Source organism: Schistocerca piceifrons, chromosome 1, assembly GCF_021461385.2.
Source record: "Schistocerca piceifrons isolate TAMUIC-IGC-003096 chromosome 1, iqSchPice1.1, whole genome shotgun sequence".
Lineage (NCBI taxonomy): Eukaryota > Metazoa > Arthropoda > Insecta > Orthoptera > Acrididae > Schistocerca > Schistocerca piceifrons.
In genome coordinates this window covers 449,100,415-449,119,257 of record NC_060138.1, presented here as the reverse complement: position 1 = coordinate 449,119,257, position 18,843 = coordinate 449,100,415, and the positions used below count along the sequence as shown (strand labels likewise).

The window sequence follows — 18,843 nt, the reverse complement described above, 5'->3', positions numbered from 1 at the left end:
CTAGCGACAATACGGACGAAGCCTTCCTCTCATTTGCCGAGAGACAGTTAGAATAGCCTTCTGCTAAGTCCATGGCTACGACCTAGCAAGGCGCCAATTGTAACAGTGCATGTATCTTACGAGTCTCATTTGTATAGTCAAGAGAGATGTATCACAAGGAGTGATTAAAAGTTAAGTATATTCCAAAGCTACGTATTTTCTTTATAGCAGTCATAACGTATCCTGTTCCAGACTTGACGCCAGTCGGCGTGTGTGTACGCGTGCCATTCTTTCGGCTCCCTTCCCAGTGTGGCGTAACTAGCTTGTTACGCCACAACACTTTATACATTTCCCAAAAACTCCCCTACGAAGCGAATACCAGTCTGAAACGGTACGCTCACTCACACAACATTTATGCACACACAACCACACAGGATACCTCAAACACCAACAGTATGTAATTTTTATTACATCCCTCAAGGTCAGCTTCGATTTCGCAAACCATGTTCCTAGTCTACTTGAGCGCCATCTACATCTCCATATGAATAAGTCGTGAGTACGACGAGCAGACGAACTTATCATGCGCATATGTTCGCCGCACTCACGACATCGAACGTAATCAGCAAGAAGATCAGACATTTGCAGAAATCGAATGATTGCCATCATATCCACGCACAAAGCCTGCTTTAAGTCTTCCATATTCATGGGAATAGATAAATTCATACCTGCGAAAGAAATTCAAAAACTAAAAATTCTTGTGAATGAAAAACTATTCTCCCTCATTATCTCAAACTCACTAAGAATGAAGTTAAGTACCGAATGAATTGGAAAGAGACAATTATTTACATCGATTCAAACGAAAAAAGTCCAGTGCTGTATTATAAAAACACATTCATTTATTTAAATTTACAATTTATCCAAAGCAGACAGCCGATTTAGTATCTGTCGGTCTAAACTCTAAAGTAAGGACCTCAATATCTATAAGTAACCTATGACGTCATTGGTCAAAGCCGACGGGTTGTATCCCGTTCTTCAGTTGACCCTCTGTACTTCATGTCAAGATGTCATCAAATGGGAGCAAAGCAAATCAAATCAAACGAATTACGCCAAAGATCATATTCAGCACAATAGAGATCACTGATTCAGCTCCATAAATTAGAACTTTGGTTCTTGCAAAATACGAAAACGAAATATTAAACTCTAACACGACTTTAAAGAGTCATCAAACATCCCACCAATTATTATATACCACTATATTTCCCAAATATTATCCTTATTTTTCACAGTGATGGCGATTACTTGTACGGCTTTGGAAGTGCCGGTATTTGTAACTCTGACCGCATCTCTTTTTCTTTGCTTTTGGTACAGTAACTTTGGTTTGTGTACAATTACAAATCTACGCATGTGGGATTGTTTACATTTTGGTTTGTGTCATTGTATGATTGTGTGGTATTACCAATTTCTGTTGGTCACTGAAATGGCAGCAGCTCTTCCTCAGAAAAAATACTATAGGCAACGGGCTCATTCAAATCCGATTGCAGACCACTGCTTTGATTAGTGAGTAACTTCATTTACTAATTTTGGTCGTTTTTAAATTGATACTTGCGCTATTGTAAGTTCATTTTAGTGTTTAACATCTTATCAAAACATGATTGAAAGCGGATCCGAAACTAAAAGTGTGGTTTTGCACAAAATTAGACGATCTGGGCCAAAAACTAACTGAAAAGGACCACAAAGACGCAGTTATTGCAGAGCTTTTATAAGAGATATGTATTTTAAAATATACCATTACCAACAGAAGCACCCAAACAGTAACTGCAACTGTGAGTCATCTTTCCGTTTCACTTTTCAAAAGAACCCAAGTGCACAGTGATAAAAATCTGTTAGCTAACCAATGTGAACAAACTTCAGATCAGTGCTGGACAAAAATTGCAAATAACCTAGATACAAAATTAGTGCTATCAGATAGCCATGGACATGGACCTGCCTAAATTATTAATGAATCAACATAGCTGATAGCAACCAGTGTCATGAAACCAAGCGGCCCTTTGTGTGAAGTAGTGAAGCCAGTAAAATCTACAGCTGGGACAGTCTGAACCAAAACAGTTTTGTTGTTTTAATAGGGGGTCAAATGACATGTTGTTGTTGTTGTAGTCTTCAGTCCTGAGACTGGTTTGATGCAGCTCTCCACGCTACTCTATCCTGTGCAAGCTTCTTCATCTCCCAGTACCTACCGCAACCTACATCCTTCTGAATCTGCTTAGTGTATTCATCTCTTGGTCTCCCTCTACGATTTTTACCCTCCACGCTGCCCCCCAATACTAAATATGTGATCCCTCGATGCCTCAGAACATGTCCTACCAACCGAGCCCTTCTTCTAGTCAAGTTGTGCCACAAACTCCTCCTCTCCCCAATCCTATTCAGTACCTCCTCATTCGTTATGTGATCTACCCATCTAATCTTCAGCATTCTTCTGTAGCACCACATTTCAAAAGCTTCTATTCTCTTCTTGTCCAAACTATTTATCGTGCATGTTTCACTTTCATACATGGCTACACTCATACATATACTTTCAGAAACAACTTCCTGACACTTAAATCTATACCCGATGTTAACAAATTTCTCTTCTTCAGAAACGCCTTCCTTGCCAATGCCAGTCTACATTTTATATCCTCTCTACTTCGACCATTATCAGTTATTTTGCTCCCCAAATAGCAAAACTCCTTTACTGCTTTAAGTATCGACATATAAAAACAAATCTCAAATGGCCATATGCACAAACAAATGTCATTTACTGCACCATACCACACAGGTTGACTTACCATAATGGTGCTCTGTAAACAAAGAAATCACAGTGACTAATAAACTTTACTCAGATATTTGCAATCCGTTCAGAAAAATCCACATTATTGACACCAGCTCCGTTGGTCACAGATTTCATACTGCTCACAGCTTGTATCTTAACGGACTGGATAAGCAACTGATAACCAAACAGATTGTTACAACAGAAAAAGCACCTATAACAAGGACAGTATTGCCAGCAACAATATCACCAACATTACAATCACCTGCAGCTATAATTTAAGAATAATCATTGGATGCAAATGAGGAATATCACCTTCAAAATCTGGCAGCTGATACATCATCATCCACATTAGGGACATGTGGAGAATCATCTGAGGACACACCAGAAACTCCAGTGGCTACAACACCATCAGTAATAACAATTGCAGCACTGACAAAACTAGCAGCATCCGTAGCAAAAACAACAGTGGCAGAAGCAGCACTAACAACAATAGTTGTTGTAGCAGCAACAGTAACAGCAACAACACTACCATCCAAAGGAGGGAGAGAGCTAAGGTTGAAGAAACAGTGTGAAGTGTTGTGGGTGAACAGAAAACAGTGCCTCCTCTGTGACTAAATGATCTTTTAGTCAAAGGCAGCAGGAGAAAAAAACCAGTAAGATAAGTAACGGTAGCTAATTTTTTGGGGTGTATTTAGATGATAAATTATCTTTGGGTCAACATGTAAATATGTTAGTGATAAATTGTCAAGAGTAATTTATTTGGCAGCTTTGGGATTTTATATCTGAAATATATGTCAGAACATCATATTTGAAAGCATAATATTGTATGCTGTTATTTAAGAGTGTGCGCGAGTGCGTGCGCTTGCATGCGCGCACGCACATACACACGCACACACACACACACACACACACACACACACACACACAATGTTCAGTGTTTTAGTTTATATGAGGAAGACGGAGAAAATATAGGTTGTTATGACACAAGAAGCAATAGATGTACTTAAATTCCATATCACAGACTTAAATCACTTACTGTACAAGATTTACCAGAACAAGTGTTCAAACAAACACTGTCTGACTGGTTCATAGTCACATAGTCAACCAATTTTACAATATAAGGGAATGTACCAAATGTAACATAAAACTGTAATGTTAATAAGTAGCCTTTTGTTTTCTTTAAATTATCAACTTTATTATATTATGTGTGTGACATTTTATATTACTGCAATGACCTAATGAAAGTAAAATTGTTATTATTGTCATAATTATCATAGCATTATTAAAGAATATAAAGGACTGTTGAAGATGCCATTAGATAGCAACACATTTTTTGAAATACTTACATAGTTGATTACAACACTAAAGACCAGGCTAATCTTGATGTTGGTTTAGTCGAGAACACTTGTGAGTTTAAGTTTTTAGTGATCAAAGAATAATTCCTAGTAAAAAACAGCTGCAGAATGTCATTATAAGTTAATGAATTTATGGTGGATGGCAATCTGCCCTTTACATAATTGTTGATATTCCAGCTAAGACTTTTCACTGTATGAATTAGAGACAAAGGTACATTAAGCAATTCATTTAAAACACTCAGCTATCCTTAGCTAGTAACTGTAGCTGTTGTATTTCCTACAGTGTTTTGCTTGTACTTTATAAGTGCTGTTTTCTAACATCACCACTTGTTTTGCTTCTAGCCCAGTACACCCAGAAAATATGAATTGGTCAGAGTTGTATCCAATGTACTTCAAAAATAATTCGGAGGGAAATTCAGCTGAAAAATCAGAGACAAAATGTGTGGAATTTGCTGATATTGGCTGTGGTTATGGTGGTCTCCTAGGTAACAGAGTAAAATCCTTAATAACTATTTGGTTCATTGAGTAAATCTAGGGTAGTATTATACATTCTGTAATAAATTTGCTTTCTGCACCTTCTCAATAACGATTCTTTGCAGTGAGGTGAATACCTGAAGTAAATGGTGTGTATCCAAGTTCCCAACATGACAGTGAGATCACTTTTGAAGATGAAAGTTGAAATTTCCTAGGTTAATCTTGGGCGTCAATTTGAACTGTTGTGCAGCTGTGCAACATCCATACCTAACTGTTGGTCAACAAAACTGTTAATGTGAATAAAAGTATTTCAGTTAGGTGGAATGTAATTAGCTGAATCACTTCGATTTTATCATCATTCTATGAAATCCAGGTCCAAAATACATGCTGAGTGAGTAAGCAATGAGGCTCATGTCTGTTCCTGGTGTGTAAACTGCTGAATGACTATTCTGTACAAGCAGATTTTGTCACTAGTACTTTTGCCTGATGGATGTAAGATGAAGTCTGGTCATTTATTCATTAATTTGTTCATTATGTATTTCAAATGTTGTGCTTTGAAATGTAATGAAAGTAAATCAGGATATGTCTTTTCATTTAGTTTTTCAGAATAAACAAATTTTTATTTTGTCTGCCACAGCAATAGAACTTCTGTGTCATCAGTCAACTTGGAGGAACTGTCCTTTTTTGAAATTTACTGTCCATTAACATCCAATAAATGTACTCATTGCTCTTGTTTTCCTATAAATTTGATTTACAGTAACAACTTTCGGCGCAGACAGAGAAAGTTATATGTTAGAAATGACAGCCAGCAGCTTCTAAATGGTGCCAAACATCAATCATTGTACCTGGCCTAACAGCAGTACATTATGCAGCCTTGAATAAAAGTCTCTCGGTGTACATGCCGCGTCAATTCAGGATAAAACTCCAAGCTTTCGACCACTACTACCATGGTCGTCGTCAGGGCTAAAACTGACGGTCGTAAACTAGCGAGGCTCCCACTTTTATATACACAGGACGGCTTCTGATTGGCTGGAATACGTCATAGCAACAGCAATATGGCGCATAGTGAAGTGGTGCCCTCTACTTCCATAGATGTAGTTTCTATCCCACGTTGCTTGCATCGCCATCCCTTGAATCAGGAGGTGAAGTGCGGTAAGTTTTCCTCTGCGGTTTTTCTTTATCCAGTGCACTCTTCCAGGTGTTGTTAAGTGCTTAGCTGTTGTCTCTGTTAAAGTTATTATCGCTAAGTATAATTTCAACTGCTTCCCGGATCACAAAGTCCCAGTAATTCGATGCATGGGCTATTACTCTCGTTTCTTCAAATAAAATCTTATGTTTGTTAAGCAGGTTATGCCACTGCTGATTTTTCCAAATACCAGTATTTCAGGTGGCGCTGGTGCTCGATGCAACGGTTGGCAACGGTTCTTACAGACTAGCCCTGCATTCGCAAGGAATACTATAAATTCCTGGCACCCTTAAGCCGAGACTATCTTTGACTGGTCTCAACATTTCCTTAATTTTCCTTGGTGGTCGGAAAACTGGAAAGTGGAAGCCGCGCTATGTGTTGGTCCTCTTCTTGTTTATGGATGGCATTGTGTATTGCTTTCTCGGACAATACTGATTTAATTTCACCAGCAGAATAACCATTCTTCTTGAAAACAGTCGTCAAATGCTTAATCTCGGGACCAAGGTGGTCCTTGTCGGAAATAGTCGTGGCTCTGTGTACTAAAGTATTCAGCATAGTTCTCTTCTGAGACGGATGATGGAAGCTGTAGCTATTCAGATATAAGTCTGTATGTGTTGGCTTCCTTTACACAGAATGGCCCAGTCATCCATCTGGTTTTCGCTCCACCAAAACATCTAAAAAAGGTAACTTCCCTTCCTTCTCTACCTCCATTGTAAATTTTATGTTAGGATGTACACCATTCAAATGTTTGACATTACACTTAGTAACACCTGGAAGAGTGCACTGGATAAAGAAAAATCGCAGAGGAAAACTTCCCGCACTTTACCTTCTGATTCAAGGGATGGCGCTGCAAGCAACGCGGGATGGAAACTACATCTATGGAAGTAGAGGGCACCACTTCACTATGCGCCATATCACTGTTGCTATGATGTATTCCAGCCAATCAGAAACCGTCCTGTGTATATAAAAGTGGGAGCCTCGCTAGTTTACAGTTTACGACGACCATGGAGGTAGTGGTTGAAAGCTTGGAGTTTTATCCTGAATTGGCCTGGCATGTACACAGAGAGACTTTTATTCAAGAAATATGTCGTGAAAGACTTCATATCCATATTATGCAGCCTTGTTTAAACTTATTGATTGTAGTAGGTTTTTATTGATACAAGTCATCGTTTGTGGACACCAGCAGTTAGAAGACCACAGCTATCAAATCAGAAGTGTGAGGTGGGTTCTCAAGAGGCCCTATTTGACCTACTCAATGTCCATGTAATCATCCAGGGTCAACCTGATTTCTTAATTGTGAGGCAAGTCTCCATCTTGTTGCATACGTAAAACCTGTCATCGCCATACAAGATTGGGACGGCACACAAAATCCGTGACTGAAAGATACCAAGGAATGTCTGACCAGTTATAGTGCACTCAAAAAAGAAGGGACCAATCAAACCACACAATGACAGACCACATCACACATTAAGCACCAGTATCTTTACTACCTTCTTCGGGGTCCCAGTAGATGCATTTATGGCGATTTGCAGTACCATTGAGTTTGAATTGTGTGTCTTCACACCCTACAACTTACCCTGCAAAGTTTTCATCCTTATGAACCTTGTCCTGAAACCACTTACAGTGGTGATACAGATCATCCTCGTTCATCGCATATAGCGATCTTGGAATTTACACGTGCCACTTTGCAGCCTTAAGACTGAACTGGAGAGTCATTTTTCATTAAAGAATCTGAGTAGTTAGTATGCAGACAGAAACTCAAAATGAGTGACTTACTTAAATTTAACTTTCAGGTCAAAAAGAGAAAAAATAAACTCCAATAATATATTAAACTTATTCAGTCACAAAGCACTTCTTAAAATTGTGACTAAATGAGAGTCCATAATCAAGATCGTGAGTTGTGTGTCAGAAGTAACGCAAGAGGCTCCTTTCGGCTGCACGAGAAGTAGTACTGTTCACAGTAAATGGGCCTGTACTTATACAGCTGTAGGTAACTGTTATTCTGTGATAAATATGAATGTGTTCACTCTGAGTGGGAGATAAACAGTAGTTATTTAAGTAAGTATCAATTGTCCTCAGAAGTAGCAGATCTAGTGTTAACTGTACTATATTACAAAGAAATTATTGTTAGTAAAGACTTTACATCTAGTTTCTTTGTTAATATATATGTAGACTCATATCACACACATGAAGCTCTCCCTTAAAGATAAGATTTAAGGAATCTAACAATATTATGAAAAGGAAAGTTGCCACTCACCGTATGGTGGAGATGCTGAGTTGCAGACAGGCACAACAAAAAGACTCTCACAATTATAGCTTTTGGCCATTAAAGCCTTCGTCAACAACAACACACACACACACACACACACACACACACACACACACACAAATGCAACTCTCACACAAAACTGCAGTCTCGGGGGCAACTGAAACTACAAGGGTATTCCTGATATTCGCAGTACACGTGAAACGGTCATACGGGAAAACCCCCACTTCATCACTACCACAGAGATGCTGTGTCCCACTGCGTGCCATTGTAGCAGCAGTGACCAATGTAACAACTGCGCCAGACACTTTTTGTCTTATATAGGCGCTGCTGACTGCTACGCCTGTTTATTTATCTCTGTGCTTGAATACGCATGCCTATACAAGTTTCTCTGGCACTCCAGTGTATTACCAAACTATTAGTTTAATAAGTTATGGTTGCAAAATACTAACACGAATTTTTTATAGAAGAGTGGAAAAATTGGTAGAAGCTGACCCGGGAAAAATCAGTTCGGATTTCAGAGAAATGTAGGAAAACACTAGACAATACTAAATCAATGACTTATCTTAAAACATAGTTAAGGGAAGACAAACTTGTATTTATAGCATTTGTGGACATAGTGAGAGGTTTTGACAGTGTTAACTAGCATACTCTCTTTGAAATTCTGGGTGTAGCAGGGCTAAAATACAGGGACAAAATGCTATTTACAACTTTTACAGTAATCAGATGGCAATTATCAGAGTTGAGGGGCATGAAAGGAAAGCAGTGGTTGAGAAGGGAGTGAGACAGGGTTGTAGCCCATCACCAGTGTTATTCAATCTGTACATTGAGCCAGCAGTAAAGAAAAAGAAGAAACATTTGGAGTATGAATTAAAGTTCTGGGAGAAGAAATAAAAACTTTAAGGTTTGCTGATGACATTGTTTTCTGTCAGAGACAGCAAAGAACTTGAAAGGGCAATAGAATGGAATGGACAGTGTCTTGAAAGGCAGATATAAAGTAAACATCAACAAAAGGGAAACAAGGATAATGGAATGTATTCAAACTCAACCAGGTGATGCTGAGGGAATTACACTACTGGCCATTAAAATTGCTTCACTAAGAAGAAATGCAGATGATAAATGGGTATTCATTGGACAAATATATTATAGTATAACTGACATGTGATTATATTTTTACGCAATTTGGGTGCATAGGTTCTGAGAAATCAGTACCCAGCACAACCATGTGTGGCTGTAATAACGGCCTTGATACACCTGGGCACTGAGTCAAACAGAGCTTGGATGGCGTGTCCAGGTACAGCTGCCCATGTAGCTTCAACATGATACCACAGTTCATCAAGAGTAGTGACTGGCGTATTGTGACGAGCCAGCTGCTTGGCCACCATTGACCAGACGCTTTCAATTGGTGAGAGATCTGGAGAATGTGCTGGCCAGGGCAGCAGTCGAACATTTTCTGTATCCAGAAAGGCCTGTACAGGACCTGCAACATGCAGTCGTGCATTATACTACTGAAATGTAGGGTTTCGCAGGGATCGAATTAAGGGTACAGCCACAGGTCGTAAAACAAATGGAATGTAACATCCACAGCGTCGGTGCAAACAAGAGGTGACCGAGACGTGTAACCAATGGCACCCCATACCATCACGCCGGGTGATATACCAGTATGGCGATGATGAATACACGCTTCCAATGTGGGTTCACCGCAATGTCGCCAAACACGGATGCAACCATCATGATGCTGTAAACAGAACCTGGATTCATCCGAAAAAATGACGTTTTGCCATTCGTGCACCCAGGTTCGTCGCAGGTGCTCCTGTCTGTGATGCAGCATCAAGGGTAACCGCAGTCATGGTCTCCGAGCTGATAGTCCATGCTGCTGCAAACGTCATAGAACTGTTCACACAGATGGTTGTTGTCTTACAAACGTCCCCATCTGTTGACTCAGGGATCGAGACATGGCTGTACCCTCCGTTACAGCCATGCGGATAAGATGCCTGTCATCTCGACTGCTAGTGATACAAGGCCATTGGGATCCAGCACGGCGTTCCGTATCACTCTCCTGAACCCACCGATTCCATATTCTGCTAACAGTCATTGGCTCTCAACCAGCGCAAGCAGCAATGTCGCGATACGATAAACTGCAATCGTGATAGGCTACAATCTGACTTTTATCAAAGTCGGAAACATGATGGTACGCATTTCTCCTCCTTACACGAGGCATCACAACAACGTTTCACCAGGCAACGCTGGTCAACTGCTGTTTGTGTATGAGAAATCAGTTGGAAACTTTCCTCATGTCAGCACATTGTAGGTGTCGCCACCAGTGCCAATCTTGTGTGAATGCTCTGAAAAGCTAATCATTTGCACATCACAGCATCTTCTTCCTGTCGTTTAAATTTTGCATCTGTATCACGTCGTCTTTGTGGTGTAGCAATTTTAATGGCCAGTAGTGTAGATTATGAAATGAGACACTTAAAGTAGTAGGTGAGTTTTGTTATTTGAGCAGCAGAATAACTGATGGTAGCCAAAGTAGAGACGATGGATGATAAGCACTTAAAACACAAAGAGAATACAAGCTTTCGTATCATAGTGCTACAGAAGAATTCTGAAGATTAGGCAGTCAGACATAACTGACGAGGAAGTACTTGACGGAATTGGGGAGTAAAGAATTTTTTGGCAAACTAGAAGAGGGGCCAGGTTGATAGGACACATTCTTAGACATCAAGGGATCTCCAGTTTAGTATTGGAGGGAAGTGTGGGGGGTACAAATTGTAGAGGGAGACCAAGAGGTGACTGTAGTAAACAGATTAAGAAGGGTGTAAGTTGCAGCACTTATTTGGAGTGAACAGGCTTGCACAGGATAGAATAGCATGGAGAGCAGCATCAAACCAGTCTACAGGCTGAAGACCACAACAAAAACGCCTCGTATTATCATACTTTGTTAATAAGTGTTGGTGTGCTACTGAATCAAAAAAATCCAAGAATGCTGTATCTACCTGAGTGCCTTGATCCATGGTTTCCATGGGTTTTGCATTGAGTGATGTTTTCAGAGCCCATGCTGGTTATTGTGCCTCACTACAGGGCCCAGATTATATTTTAAGATTGTACAATAGATGGTTGCCAATGATATTGTTCAATAGTTTTGTTGAGCACTTCTACCTTTGCAGACATTTGTGGTCTGTATTTCCTTCCAGCTGTTGGTCACAGCTCTTTGTCCATGGTATCTACACACTATTATGATTTAAATGTGTGCTATCTCAGACACAAATAGGGACACCATCAGGCTTTGGCATATTGTCCAATTTTAGTTATTTAAGCTGTTCATGTGGTTCTAATGTGTGTGTGTGTGTGTGTGTGTGTGTGTGTGTGTGTGTGTGTGTGTGTGTGTCACTGTGTCACTTATCTTTGCAGAATTATCTGACTGGTTCTCCATGGATCTCCTTTGTAAGGGAACATATGAGAATTGAGTTCAGCATTTCTGCTTTTGCTTTGCTATGCTAAATTTCAGCTCCTGATGCCACTGGCAGTCTTTACATAAGATAATGTTCTGCTAGAGTAGTCATTGAAGGCTTAATGTGTTGCTCGTTTGACAACCAAACTTGTTTCATTTAGCATTTCTCTCTGTCTACCTTTGTGAGGTTTGTGTTAGTTGCTGTTACTTTAGAAATTTCATTATATAGATAGTACCATGGGCTGTCCCATACATCACAAACTGTTCTACTAGGTACAAGTACTTGGTCAGCTGCTCTCCTAAATTTCAGCCAGAGTTCACATTACATGCCGCTGCCCAGAGCTAAATGTTTCAAGAGTCTCATTGAGATATAACACTTCTGTCACTTCATCTAAATTACTGTTCATGCAAGTCTTTTTGCATGTTTTATTTGCCCTTTACATGTTGGTAATCATCTGTCACCATATCATATTTGCTAATGCCAATTTCAATATGGACATCTTCAAAGAAGTTATATCTGTTGCCATTAGACTTTACCTATTTTCACCATGAGCAATCTTTCAAACTATGTTTTCTAGATTATTTCCGGAAAAGACATTTGGTATTGTTTCGCAAGATATCATGTTACATTCATTACTGAGGGAGTTGTAATTTTGGCTTCAGTTTCACAGTCTACCTGACAATGACACATCACTGAGATTTGTCTCCATACCTCACAGTCTAACATATACTTTCATGATACAGCTGCCCATTATGTCACCCACTGTAATAGTAACCCAAATTGATTACAGCATCTGGTGAATGAACAGTACATCGTTTATAGTGGCATGAGGATTGTTTCATTTTTTGATTTTTATGCTATCAGGGATGTGTGTACTACAATAAGTTGAGGAAGACACCTAACTGATCATTGTAGGGGCCTCAAAGACACCTGAATTAATACTATAAATTAAATTTAAATAATAGAAAGCCCAATTCAGCTTTACAGTGAAGGTATAATGTTTGATATATAGCCTCTGTTGATCGGTACAGCAGCAATTATGTAAGTTTTTTGGAACTATCAAAATATCGGCTTTGGCTGGTTACATTATCAAGATGGGGGATACCACCATTTTGCTCTTCTACAATACAGTATCGTAATGTCACATGTTAAAAACATGAACAGACAAATATAATATGAAATGTATTTAACTGACAAAAACATCAAACTAGTGAAGCACCCATTGCAGCTAGTGGTTTTTTGACAGGAACAAACAAAATATGCAACATTCCTACCATTAAATACAATCCAAAATATAAACTTACACAAAAATCCAGCAATTGAAATCCAAAAAAACTCAACAGGCCTAAATGAAATCAGGAAAAGTGAACTGTACTATACCAACAAACAAATGAATCTGCAAAAACTGTTATTGGAAATTTCTCTTGACTTACATAGCTAAAATTAAGTACACTACATCACAACACCACACATAGCACCAAAACGCCAGTATCGAAAAGTTAACTTTAGTTGTTTAGCTCAAACAAAGTCAGTGATATGAAAACTCGCTCATGTAACTATTATCGAAAGCCCAGCTTGATCGAAATAGTTACAATGAACTTCACTATACCCACCAACCACAATAAGTCATCACCTTTAGCTAACAAAGACAACCCGAAAATTCGTAAAAAGCTACATTAATATCGATTTCAATATAGAAGTAACCTACAAATGTACACATATTGTAAAATTTGTGTGTGTGTTTGTGTGTGTGTGTGTGTGTGTGTGTGTGTGTCAAATATAAAAAGCTCAATCCAAACACAAACTAATATCAATTTAACACAGTATGATTGTTAATGGCCATCTCATGAGCACAAAACCCAATAATGAGTGACAGCAAAAATAATGCTTTAACAACACAAAACCAGTATCCTGAATGGCCAGTTAGGCTTTTTGAACCAGACAGTCACTTGACATTCTTAACGGATAAAGTTAGTAATATTTATGTGGTGGGATGTGAGTTGTGATCTAGACTGTTCATCATATGTGGCCTTGCTGCCCCCCCACATACAAGCACCAGATCCTCTTACCTCTCAATTCTGTAACCATGCCCCCTCTCAACTTGGGATCATTATCAGTATTAATGTACAGTTCACTGCTGCCACTGAAAATCCATTTTTCCCTCTTCTACCTGCCTATACTTTCCTACCTGTTCCTAGCTCCATATTTCCTCTTCCAGTTACACTAATTGTTGTGTTGGCAGAAGAGCCAACACCGTGTTACTAGTGGAGGCCGAAATGCACGCGTTTTAGCTCATGCAGGCTGGCGTGAGGAGGGAAGAACTATATTGACGTGAGGTCTGGAACATAACAAGGAATTAGAATTCAGAAAGTGGACATAATTAGTTTGATACTTAACTTTAATCCATTAATGATGAACGTCACTCTTGACAGTACATGATTCACAATATTATCTGTTCAGAATACATTCATAGTAACTGAATATGGCGCCTTGCTAGGTCGTAGCAAATGCCATAGCTCAAGGCTATGCTAAACTGTCTCCGAAAATGCGAGTGTATGTAGACAGTGAACCATCGCTAGCAATGTTGGCTGTACAACTGGGGCGAGTGCTAGGGAGTCTCTCTAGACTAGACCTGCCATGTGGCGGCACTTGGTCTGTAATCACTGATAGTGGCGACACGCGGATCTGACGTATACTAACGGACCGCAGCCGATTTAAAGGCTACCACCTAGCAAGTGTGGTCTCTGGTGGTGACACCACACTAATCATTTCCTCTTCCCCAACAACTACAGGTGTGAAACTGCATATTGGGGGGGGGGGGGGGGGGGGGGGTTTAATATAGGAAAAAGTGAAAACTAATGAAATATTTATTTGTTTCTGTTCTGTTTTTTCCTTTACTGTTCAATATTTTTAAAAGAATGATTTACTTACTTTCAGTTACTTTATCACCAATGTTCCCGGACACACTTATGCTAGGCATGGAAATTCGCATAAAAGTTTCAGACTACGTAATGGATCGAATATCTGCCTTGAGGCTCCAGTATCCTGGCAAGTATGAGAACATAGCTTGCCTCCGCTCAAATGCAATGAAGTATCTTCCCAACTTTTTTAGAAAAGGACAAGTATGTTAGTATGCTCAGAACTTCTCTCTGACCGAATTTTGATTATCTTTGGTCTGGATACTTACTTTTGTTTAACTGTTTCAGCTGAAGAAAATGTTCTTCTTGTACCCTGATCCTCATTTCAAGAAGTCTAAGCACAAATGGAGAATTATTAACAAAACACTTTTGGCAGAATATGCTTATGTCTTAGCTGTTGATGTAAGTTAAAAGTTCTGTTAATTTTTGTTGGCACAGAGTGTATGTTTTTTGTGATTGTGTGAAGCCAGTATAATTGTATATAGCATAGAAATTTTCTTTCCTGATTCTGCAATATTTTTTATTTACTTGCTTATCACTTTTTTGCCTTCCTTGGTCACAACCAAGATGCCAAAAGCCAGTTACACAGTGAATAAAATCACTATAAAACCAATTAAGATTTTCATTTTTATCATTAAAATCACATTCTTGCAAGCACGGGCAGAGAATTCAATTCACGAAAAATACTGCTTGGTCACCTTATCATTTTTTTTTCCTGTGACTTAGTAGATTTCATTATGAAATGAGTATTTACACAACTAGAGGCTGTCAGCTGCTGGCGATTTCACTGTGTAATTCATTTTTCTTCCAGGTATGCCATTTATTGTTCTGTTCAGATGATACTGCTATTGATTTTGAAGTCATGTAACTACCTTTAGAGGCACCTTCTAGAAGTCCAAGTTGTAGTCAAGTTCCAAAATGTATTTCCTAGGCTTTTCCAGAACCTTATAATAAATGCTCATTGACTCCTAATTAGCATACGTAAGTGTGCCAAACTAAGAAAAAATAGGGCTTTCAAACTGCCAGAAGACACAAAATGAATTTTTTTTATTCCAGTGAAAATCAGTGTCCTTGCAGCTGTATTTTATATTTTATTTTTATGTTTATCTCACATCTAACTATTGATTTCAAGATAATAGTGTCTCATCTTCAGGTACCTATTGAATGTGCTTCTTGAATGTAAGTATTGTAACTGCCCTCCATCAAGAAAATTGCATATAATACGTCTGCCTAAGGTTCTGGTGGCTCTTGATTCATGAAACATGTCATACAAGAACCTGAAGATAAGACAGACTTGATATGGATGGAAGTTTTAATGTACAAGCATTGTGAAACTTACCTTAGGAGTCTTTAATGAAATTGATCTTATTGAGACTGGAGATGGGATAGATGGAGATATTTGTGCATTGGATCAGATTTATTATAAATGTGGTCTGATGAGTATGAAACATATGAAATAGGAAAGGGTCGTCAGAGGTCATCATAATCTGAGAGAATGTTAATGCAATGTAATATGTGATAAGGACAATCAATATAACTTTAAATGGGATGGAGCCCATCCCACAGCAGGGGTTCGGTATCTTCTACCTGTGTCATATCAAAGAAGTTGCTTGATTGATTCATACTAAGATAATACTGAGCAAAAACAAGGATGTTCCTCTGAAATCTATCAAAAAATTCATTAATTTCATATGCAGTCATAGCACTTGTTTGGGTAACTAAGCAACAAACAGCATGCTTCTGTAAAATCTGGAAAAAATCATTAAATTCTGATGCAGTCTCATCAGTTTTTTGGGTAATAGATTGTCAAGGTAGCTAACAGATGTGAACAGAATAATAATTTCTGAGTTATACTGGTGGTTGGATGTACCATTAGAATAAATAATTTTGTACTAATGGATGTCTGGCTGGATCATTCACAGTGTGAAGTGGCAGCAACCGTGTTTGCAGATATTAAGTATTTTGTGATTGGATCAGTTTGCTTGGAAGTATGAAGAAGATCTTTGTGTTATGTGTGTTTTAACACCACTTGTATTTAGCATGTGACTCTGGAAAAGTACAGATTACTGTAAAATGAGAGCAGTTTTAGCTGTTGGAGGAGCTACTATTGGGAATGGGCACCTCAATCTAGTGTACCCAAATAATTGTAGTTTTGCTCACATGTTTTACACCTATTGTATCTTCTGTGGCCTTATCTTGCTACAATTCAGTCCTCCAGCCACCCTTGGAAATGGTCATAGACATGTTTGCACATACTCTCCCCTCCAAACCCACACTGCCCCCCCCCCCTCTCTCTCTCTCTCTCTCTCTCTCTCTCTCTCTCTCTCTCGCTCTCGCTCACTCACCATTTTACTAGTTTACTTCTCTGTGATACAGATCACGATGTTTTCATCTTTTCAGGCAGTAGTGTATACAGTAACAGACGTCAGGGACCTCCATGAATGGATGGTGCAACATTTCACTGAGCATCCTTTGTTTGTTCGGCTTTCGGATGACGATATTGTAAGTAGTCACAGGAATCAGTTAGTAACACTACAATTTTTGCAACTGGTAACCAATACATTCTCTGTTTTCAGAAGGATGATCCAGTTATTGAGAAGCTGTACGACAGTTCTGAAGAAGGTCAGAAAGTTTCCCGTAACCATGGTGAGAAATTTCTGGCAGTCTTCAGGAGAGTTCCAGATCCTTATGTTTCAAAATGATGCAAATTTATGTACATGTTATTTACTTTATTTTCAATAAAATCACATACAAATACGGTTGTAAAATATTTTTTAGAGAACTGACATAACTGCGTGCAGTTCTAGTAGTCGTCTCAGCTGTGTACAAATGGCACCAATGTGTTCTGGAACTTAAATTCAAATGGAATGATAAAGAATTAGATGTTTTGGCTGCAGTAACTGGAATGAAAATACTGTACATGTTCAGTACAAATGTAAAAGAACAATAGTAATATAGAATGGGGAGGGGGAGGCAAAGAGAATAGTTTAGTCACTTATCTTAAAGAGAATACATGAGTACTGAACTAAACCGAAGCATATCTAAAAATTAGGTATCAACACTATTTGCAAATGGACTTCTTTACTGCTGTTAAAAACTTTTACCACCAAGGTGTTTCTTAACGTGAAGGTACTTGATGCCAGTAAAGGTAATTTGGGCAGTGGATGAAACAGTCCATTGGACATGAACATTTACCCAAACATGGAACTTTTCTGTTAATTTAAAAGATATTTATAGCCATTTATGAATTTCTGAAATGTTTTGGTGCCCATAAAGGTGACGACTCTTTACCATCTGTATGATGTCAGAGCCTATGGTCTAGGGGTAGCGTCTTTGGTTAGTAATCAAAATGTCCTCAGTCCCAGGTTTGAATCCTGCCACTTCTTAAATTTTGATTAATAATCAGCATTGGCTGCCAAAAACTTCCGGCGTAAGAAGTCACCATCATTCTGCCAAAGACTTTGTCAAAGAGAGCTGATAGAGGTTCAGGGCACTCTCTTGTCCTTAGGGTGGGAAACTGCCCCTAAAGGCAGAAGAATCAGCAATGATCAACGGCATGAGGCTGCAGAAGGCAATGAAAACCACTGTGTTAAAGAAACATAACGTGTATCCACAAGACATGTGGCCTATAATTGAAAAAGTGTCATGATGATCTCTACATTGTCAAAAGATTCTGAATAGTCCCCCATTTTGATCTCCGGGAGGGGACTGCCAAGGCGTAGGTGACCATCAGAAAAAGACTGAATAATCAATGAAAGGAAAATGTTCTATGAGTTGGGCATGGAATGTCACAAGCTCGAATATGGTAGAGAAGCTAGAAAATCTGAAAAGGGGAAATGCAAAGGCTCAATTTAGATATAGTAGGAGTCATTGAATTAAAATGGAAAAAAGACAAGGATTTCTGGTCAGATGAGTACAAGGTAATATCAAAAGCATCAGAAAGTGGTATAATGGGAGTAGGATTTGTTATGAATTGAAGGGTAGGGCAAAGAGTGTGTTACAGTGAACAGTTCAGTGATAGGGTTGTTGTTATCAGAAACGACAGCAAACCAACACCGACAATAATAGTTCAGGGATACATGTCCATGTCGGAAGCCGAAGGTGAAGAGAGAGAAAAGGTATATGAAGGTAATACAGTACATAAAGTGAGATGAAAATCTAGCATTTATGGGAGACTGGAATGCAGTTGTAGGAGGAGGTATTCCTAAGTTTCTCAGCACCTGCTACTTTATATTCGACTAAACTATTACAGTAATCTAGATTTTCCTTCCCGTTTAAACAGCCCCCCTATTCTTCAAAGTATCATCCATCATCTGTACACTCTACCCACTGTCGTGAGTAGTACTACTTATGCTATTCACAATCCCGAACTAATGTATGAGATGAAATTCTACTTTTTGTTTCAGT

At 38.9% G+C, this 18,843-nt stretch overlaps 1 protein-coding gene across 1 annotated transcript; it reads left to right on the top strand.

The window, feature by feature from the left end:
• Positions 1–1,322: 1,322 nt before the first annotated feature.
• Positions 1,323–17,193, top strand: LOC124790218 (tRNA (guanine-N(7)-)-methyltransferase). The gene is made up of 6 exons (XM_047257768.1): positions 1,323–1,536; positions 4,483–4,625; positions 14,456–14,640; positions 14,725–14,838; positions 16,837–16,938; positions 17,013–17,193. Exons 1-6 carry the CDS (start codon positions 1,382–1,384, stop codon positions 17,136–17,138), a joined length of 825 nt encoding a protein of 274 aa, XP_047113724.1. The 5' UTR covers positions 1,323–1,381; the 3' UTR covers positions 17,139–17,193.
• Positions 17,194–18,843: the final 1,650 nt, after the last annotated feature.